The following is a 7,620-nucleotide window of genomic DNA, read 5'->3' as shown; positions in this document are numbered from 1 at the left end:
AAATTCAGCAATATATATAATTCAAACAAAACAGAATGCGTTAATAATTGTTTTGTAAACATGCATCAAAATGCCAATCAGAATGATAGCTATCCAAATGTGCCAATTAACATCTTAATACATTTAAATCAAAATATGTCCATTAAACAGATATGCAAATCATCACTTCATGAAATATGACAGGAATATGTCGATGAGGTCGACCGCTGGCTGACCTCATCTCAGCGGAGGGGACCTTCTTGGGCGGCTCTATGCGTATCTTGGGGTCCCACTCCCCTGGAGGGAGGACAATGACCTCGTCCAGGAACTCATCCACGCCCGCTATCAGGTCGTCACGGTCCCTGGCCTTGTAGGCCACGTCGCTGAACAACTGAGGGGAAACAGTTGAAACCGTTGTTATGGACAAACTGTCCTGAACAGGACCGCAACCGGGTGTCGATTTCTGTACGAGGTGGTGTGTGTGTGTGTGTGTGTGTGTGTGTCTCTCTCGCTCACATCGTCCACCATGAGCGTGGCGATGGCCCGGCCGATCTCGTTGTAGGCTTTGGTTTTGCCACGAGGGCCCAGCAGGATGAACAGAAACCTGTCGATACATGGAGCATATTAGTAGTCGTAGTAGTAGTGGCAGTAGTAGTAGTAGTAGTAATAGTATACATAGTAGTAGTAGGAGTACAGGATTGAACATTTGATCGATTTAGATTCAATTGATCATCTTGCTAAATCTTGAATATTGGGGCCTGAAGGCGAACTCTCCACATTCAAGCAGAACTGAAGGCCAAGCCTATCAAAGCATTGGCTAGACTTGGAACGTAGTAAAAAGGCACAGCCTTATAGTGCTGCCGAATGTAATGGAATCACTCATCAGGATTGTGCTCATAAGCGGCATAAGCCATGCAAAACAGAGCGGGAATGTACAGGAGAAGAAGGAAAGCATTGAGTCTGGAGGAGCATTAACGCCACGCTGACCTGGTCGGAACGGGGACCTCGGTGAGGCCACCGAGGGTGGTGGCCTGAGCCAATCGCACGAAGGCGACAAACGGTTTCTCCAGGAAGTCGACCTCGCCGATCAGGACGTTGGACGCCTCGGCGTCTCGCGGGATCTTCTTCATGAACTTGTTCTTCAGCTGATGGACACATTTCATAGATGCACTTAAACAACCTACACCACCCAACCCTCCACCCCTACACCACCCCAACCTACACCACCCAACCCTCCACCCCTTCACCACCCCAACCTACAACACCCCAACCTACACCACCCAACCCTCCACCCCTACACCACCCCAACCTACAACACCCCAACCTACACCACCCAACCCTCCACCCCTACACCACCCCAACCTACAACACCCCAACCTACACCACCCAACCCTCCACCCCTACACCACCCCAACCTACAACACCCCAACCTACACCACCCAACCCTCCACCCCTACACCACCCAACCCTCCACCCCTACACCACCCCAACCTCCACCCCTACACCACCCCAACCTCCACCCCTACACCACCCAACCCTCCACCCCTACACCACCCAACCCTCCACCCCTACACCACCCAACCCTCCACCCCTTCACCACCCCAACCTACAACACCCCAACCTACACCACCCAACCCTCCACCCCTACACCACCCCAACCTAAACCCCCCAACCCTACACCACCCCAACTTACACCACCCAACCCAACACCACCCCAACCTACATCACCAAACCCTACACCACCCCAACTTACACCACCCAACCCTTCACCACCCCAACCTCTAGCCATGCACCCCCCCAGCCTCCATTCCCCCACCCATCCACCACCCCAACCTCCACTCTTCCATACATACACCAACCCAACCTGCACCAACCGACTCTCCCCCCTACACCACCCCGCCCTCTAACCCTCCACCCCACCCCACCCTCCCCCCTACACCACCCCGCCCTCTAACCCTCCACCCTCCCCCCTACACCACCCCGCCCTCTAACCCTCCACCCCACCCCACCCTCCCCCCTACACCACCCCGCCCTCTAACCCTCCACCCTCCCCCCTACACCACCCCGCCCTCTAACCCTCCAACCCATCTTAATTTTGAAGCACATGAGTGTTTGGTGCTTAGTTCCAATCTCTAATCTTCTAATGCTGCTTTCAGAGTCCACTTGCCAGCTGGACTCTCTCCCTCCTCCTCTCACCCCCTCTTTCTCTCTCACCCCCTCTTTCTCTCTCACCTTCTCTCTTGAGCTTTCTGTCTCCGTCTCCCTCTCTATATTTATTCTATGATCAAACAGATTTCAAACGCATGTTCTCTGGCCTAATTCAGCCTTCTAGAGCATCAGACCCTGCTCACAGGTGGGGGGATAAGGGACCTGGCGGTTACCTGGTCGGTGCTCGGTGTATCTGAAATATCATTCATGCTCCTGCTCTGGGCCGGATCTACGAAAACAAGCAGACACAGAAGGAAGGAAGGAGGGAAGGAAGGAAGGAAGGAAGGAAATAAACTGATGCAAATGCCTTCCCTAAAATCCCCCAATTGTAGTCCAGCCATCCAAACAGGAGTTTGATGTTAGTTGATTGAAACTAATTCATCAAGACAGTTTCATTTTGGGCTTTTGCGTGAATACAAATATTCCTCTTTAATGAGCAGATGCAGAGGTTTGAGCTCCTGTTTTGGGTGAAACAGAGATTATTGGGTTATTCTAAGTTGTTCAGCGTGACCAATTGTTCCCTTGGACAATAGCGGCTCATTTCCTTTTATTTCCAAGTGGATTAGCGCACAATAGAAAGTAAATACGGGACAAAAACCAATCCCACGCCAGCTCACATTTTTCACATTTCCATTTTTCTCCCATCGCTCTCATTCAAAGGGAGAAAAATGGAAGGAACTAAATGTTGACATTTTGTGTTGTTCTGTGGTTTCAGAAGAGAACCAAAAAGAGACAGCAATTTATGAAGACGTGAGCTCAAAGGTCATCATGCATTGTGTGTGTGTTCGTGTGTGTGTGTGTGTGTGTGTGTCTGTGTCTGTGTCTGTGTGTGTGTGTGTTTGTGTGTGTTCGTGTGTGTGTGTGTGTGTGTGTGTCTGTGTCTGTGTCTGTGTGTGTGCGTGTGTGTGTCTGCGTGTGTGTGTGTGTGTGTATGTGTGTGTGTGCCTGTGTGTCTGTGTGTGCGTGTGTGTGTGTGTCTGTGTCCGTGTGTGTGTGTGTGTGCGTCTGTGTGTGCGTGTGTGTGTGTGCCTGCGTCTGCGTGTGTGTCTGTGTGTGTGTGCGTGCGTGCGTGCGTGTGTGTGTGTGTGTGTGTGTGTCTCATGCACGTTCCATATGTGGACTCACGCAGACGGCCGAGGCTGCTGGCCTGGCGACTCCGCAGGTCCTCAGTGGAGCGCTGAATACCGGAGGCGGTGCTAGTGCTACGACTCAGGTTAGCTTGAGGACTACGGTCTAGAGGTTAGCACAAGACAGTGGGTCAGACATGACTGTAATCGCCCACTGGGGAAGAACGAGGGTGAAGTCGTAGAGGACTTGGAAATGAGGTTAGAGTATATTGTCATTAGGTTAGTACAGACTGATTTGGAATACAAAAAGAATTGGGGATAGGAAAACATCCGAAAAAAGGATGAGAGAGTTGAACACACGCACACACGCGCACAACCACGCACACACTCTTACTAGGAGTAGGGTTGGAGGGCTTCCCGATGTCTGCCAGCGAGCGGTGCATTGCCTTCTTGGTCTGGTGTCTGTGTTTCCGTAGTAACACAAAGCTGATCTTGTCCTTCACCTCTGGACCAATCAGACCATCTGCTATCTGCCGATCCACGATCTCATCTGGGATCAGATGCAAACGGTTAAACTGACAGAAGAGGCTCCAACATCTCCCACATTAAAGGACAACCTAACCCCCTGACCCCGCTTTAAAGAAAGGCCTCCAGGGTTTGGTTCATTGCCGGGCTACAGCTACGTCACTTCACTCTCTCTGAGCAGAAGATGGTTGAGTCGCATCAACGCTCAATCAGTAGGTGAGAGGGTAACCCTATCAGCCATTAAGAGGTGATGCATGCATTTTGCATGTGTTTACCTTACATTAGTCCTCTAATATAAACCAATGTAAAGGTGGGGTTGGTGTTTGGACTTATTAATACATTTTATCTTGGTATGTATTTTATTATACACTATTGGATCCAGCCACCGTCTGGGGATCAGGGGAGCCATTATTATTATTGTTATATACTGTACCATTGGACCCTCCCACTATCTGGGTCTGAGCAGCTGTTATTATTGTATATATACAGTATATATGGTACTAGTGGACTCAACCACTATCTGGGGGAGAGAGTCTCTCTTATATATTGTACTATTGAACCCAACTGCTATCTGGGGCAGAGAGTAGACGTCATTAGTACATGTATGGTTCTATTGGACCCACCCACTATCTGGGGCAGAGGGTAGCTGTTATTAGTACATGTATGGTTCTATTGGACCCACCCACTATCTGGGGCAGAGGGTAGCTGTTATTATTGGTTTATACAACGGGGGGCCTAAATCCAGCGATCTGATTGGTTCCTAACTGTTGTATAATGAGCGTATACATAACTGCTATGACGCCCGATCATTTTGTGAAAGTATCACTCCGCGCCTTGAAGTGGAAACCGTTACAACCGTTCTCTCGGAGGGACGCTAAAGTGTGTTGCATAGCGACCGTCGTGCATTTTGAAGGCAGCCAGGAGGGACTACTTTTTTGTAGTCTTTAATAAAACGGCTACTTTGACTTTCTTGGTTTCTTTTTAAATGTAGTGTGTCTATGACTTTCGTTTCGCCATAACAGTAACCGTTGTATAAAAGCAATAGATCACTTCAGTCAGTGGCATGTGCTCATTATACCACTTAACAGTGGTATAATGAGCACATACCACAGCCTGGCGTGATCTATTGCTTAAATATACGGTACTAGTCGACTCACCCACTATCTGGGGCAGGGAGAAGCCCTCCAGGTCCAGCAGAATGCTGCCGGTCTGCAGGCAGGTCCGCAGCTCAAACAGGCTGTGGAGGGTCAGGGTGGAGACGTGGGGCTTGCTCCAGCGCTCCCCTCCCTCCTCCACCTTCTCCTCAAACTTCACCCACCTGGGAGGCGGAGCATTTAGTCACGTATTTGTAGTTGTTGTCAATCAATTGAGTGTGTGTGTGTGTGTGTGTGCGTGCGTGTGTGTGTGCGTGCGTGCATGTGCGTGCGTGCGTGTGCGTGTGCGTGCGTGTGCGTGTGCGTGCGTGTGCGCGTGCGTGCGTGTGTGTTAGTGCAGCACCTTGCCGACTCCTTCCACTCCAGCTCGTCCCCGTCCTGCTGCAGGGTGTCCATCTCGGTGAACAGGGTGGGGGTTGGGATGCTGTCCTCTTCTGCCAGGAGCTGCCGCAGCCGCTCTGCCGCCGGGGAGACTGAGAGGGGGGGGGGGGGGGGGGGGGGGGATCATAAAGTGAAAGTGAAAGCACAGTTCAGTGGGTCTGGGCTGGGGACCTGGTGGGACCTGGGGCGGCCTCAACCATATCTCTTTGACATGAATGCAGGCCTACATGCCTTTCCTTCCTTCTGTATTGTAGTATGTTTGAGGACTGAACAGCGGTACACTGTGTTGATTGGCAATATAAATTCGATTTTTGTTTACATAGTGATGCAAATACATTGCTTTCTTTTTAAGGGGAATGGAGGTGTATTCATATCGCCCCCTTCAAACACGACGGCACTTCAGAGTGCTTCACAAAGGCGGTACAACAGATAAACCCCTTTTAAAGACTTTCGAATTTGACTGCACCAAATATTCGGTGTGTCCTCCTGGGCCAGAAGTACCTCCTCAGGGGCGTCCCGGCAAGAGAAGGTAAACCCACCTGAGGAATAATACCCCTGTTCTGATTGGACGAAGCCTATGAAACCATCCAGAAGTCGTCGAATGACAAAAACAATCTTTTCAATCTGATAATGGAGGGACACTCAAACAGGGGATCTCTGCCATCACCCACTAGGAGGCGGGGGTGCAGTATCCGGTAATGGGGTAATGATCTCGTGTTAATGGAGTGTGTACTCGATTAGTTTCACTCTGCCACCATCAGTTTCCATTTGAATCTTCACCAGCCGCCGGCACTTCTCATTAACTGTGTGTGTGTGTGTGTGGGTTGGTGTGTGTGCGCTTATGTATCGTGTGTGTGTTTGTTCACTGCTTTTGGAATTAGAATGGGAAGATAAAGTGAGATAAGGTTTATCTTTGAATATCCAGAGGCTGCGTTCATGTTTAACAGAAGCGTCCTACATTATTATTGGTTTGTTAGATAAATAGATAGCAAGTGAAGAAAGAAACTTTAAAACATGAGGAATACTTGGAATGTTTTCTCAATAGCATATTGAACAGATTCGTTTTAGATATTAATTTCTGTATTGGGATATGATGATTTTTTAATTATGGTATCTTGAAAAAAAATTCAATTGGTAGAGCACAATTTCCCCTTCGTTCTTTGATAAATCGTTTTTTACTTCATGTTTTTTAATGGAAGTCAACCCAAAAACATTACTTTTGGCTTTAAACATGCTAATGTATATGCGTTCGTCAACATGGTAATCTCAGCAATTTTGTCACTGACTAAAATAGGACAGCCATTTAAAGGAAAAAGTGCAAAATCCTATGTTTCTGCAAGTCTTCGGCAACTGCTTTTTGAACTTTCAACTCTGCTTCGAACTCAAGTCGCGTTCATTTCTTAACTGCAAAGTATCTTTTCGTATGCGCTTTGACATCACGATAAAGGCATAAAGAGCCTAGCCATGAGGGCATGTTCGTGGCAGAAGCGTCTAACGTAAAGCCTCACTGTGGTCAATTTGGTAAGAATCTCTGTGGGTTGGTTACATCCATCTCCCTGATTAGAGTGGTCTTTCTGCCCTTTCGATTTTCGCAATTGTATTGCTGAGGCCATTCTTAACTCAATGTTCTGCTGTGTTGGTTCCTGTGAATGACCTTTCACCCCTAGAGCAGAGTTTAATTCCACCGAGGAAGGGTCGTAGCCAGCTATGTGTGCAAAGCCTTGGATCAGCACACTGCAATACACAACCATGGCAGTCGGAGTTATGGCAACTGCTTTTATACTCTCAATATTGTGCTTTGCCAGCAAGGGAGTGTCTAAGAAAGAAATTATATATATATATATATAATAAATAAAAGATTGTTTTACTAGTATTGCCACCAATACTAAAACTTACAATCAGAACAATGGTAATAATAAATACAGCTCCCTAAAAGCATTTGCCAATACAATACAATGCCAATACAATGTATAAAGAATCGACCCACAGTCTTTACCTGTGTGAGGTACATCCTGACTACGGTAGTATCTTTACCTATGCCGGAGCCCGGCAGCGTCCACTGAGAGGCCATGCTGAAGGAGCCCGAATCCTGCATGGTCTGCTAGCGTAGTGTGACCCTCTGACCCACGAGAGAGCGGCGTTGGTTGGTAACCGCAGAGCTATACCGATCCCTCAGATCCACAGACACACTTGCACACGCGCGTCCTGTCGCGATGTCGAGGTCCAGCCGTCCTCAGTTGACCGAGCCTGGCTCTCCTCCATGAGTGGGTAGAGGTGACATACTTGTGTCTCGGTACCTTTGGTCG

At 48.6% G+C, this 7,620-nt stretch overlaps 1 protein-coding gene across 1 annotated transcript in view; it reads right to left on the bottom strand.

The window, feature by feature from the left end:
- LOC132448029 (electrogenic sodium bicarbonate cotransporter 4-like) overlaps positions 1 to 7,620 on the bottom strand; it is a 13,506-nt gene that overhangs the window by 985 nt on the left and 4,901 nt on the right. The window contains exons 4-11 of the mRNA XM_060039092.1: positions 5,277 to 5,406; positions 4,937 to 5,097; positions 3,649 to 3,804; positions 3,313 to 3,420; positions 2,361 to 2,416; positions 967 to 1,124; positions 496 to 583; positions 216 to 370 (exon numbers count right to left, since the gene is read on the bottom strand). Of these exons, the coding sequence (XP_059895075.1) occupies positions 216 to 370; positions 496 to 583; positions 967 to 1,124; positions 2,361 to 2,416; positions 3,313 to 3,420; positions 3,649 to 3,804; positions 4,937 to 5,097; positions 5,277 to 5,406 (1,012 nt within the window). The remainder of the gene's footprint in view (positions 1 to 215; positions 371 to 495; positions 584 to 966; positions 1,125 to 2,360; positions 2,417 to 3,312; positions 3,421 to 3,648; positions 3,805 to 4,936; positions 5,098 to 5,276; positions 5,407 to 7,620) is intronic.

Source organism: Gadus macrocephalus, chromosome 19 (genome assembly GCF_031168955.1).
Source record: "Gadus macrocephalus chromosome 19, ASM3116895v1".
Taxonomy (NCBI): domain Eukaryota; kingdom Metazoa; phylum Chordata; class Actinopteri; order Gadiformes; family Gadidae; genus Gadus; species Gadus macrocephalus.
Note: the sequence above shows the minus strand (reverse complement) of the source record. Positions and strands in the feature narration are given on the sequence as shown.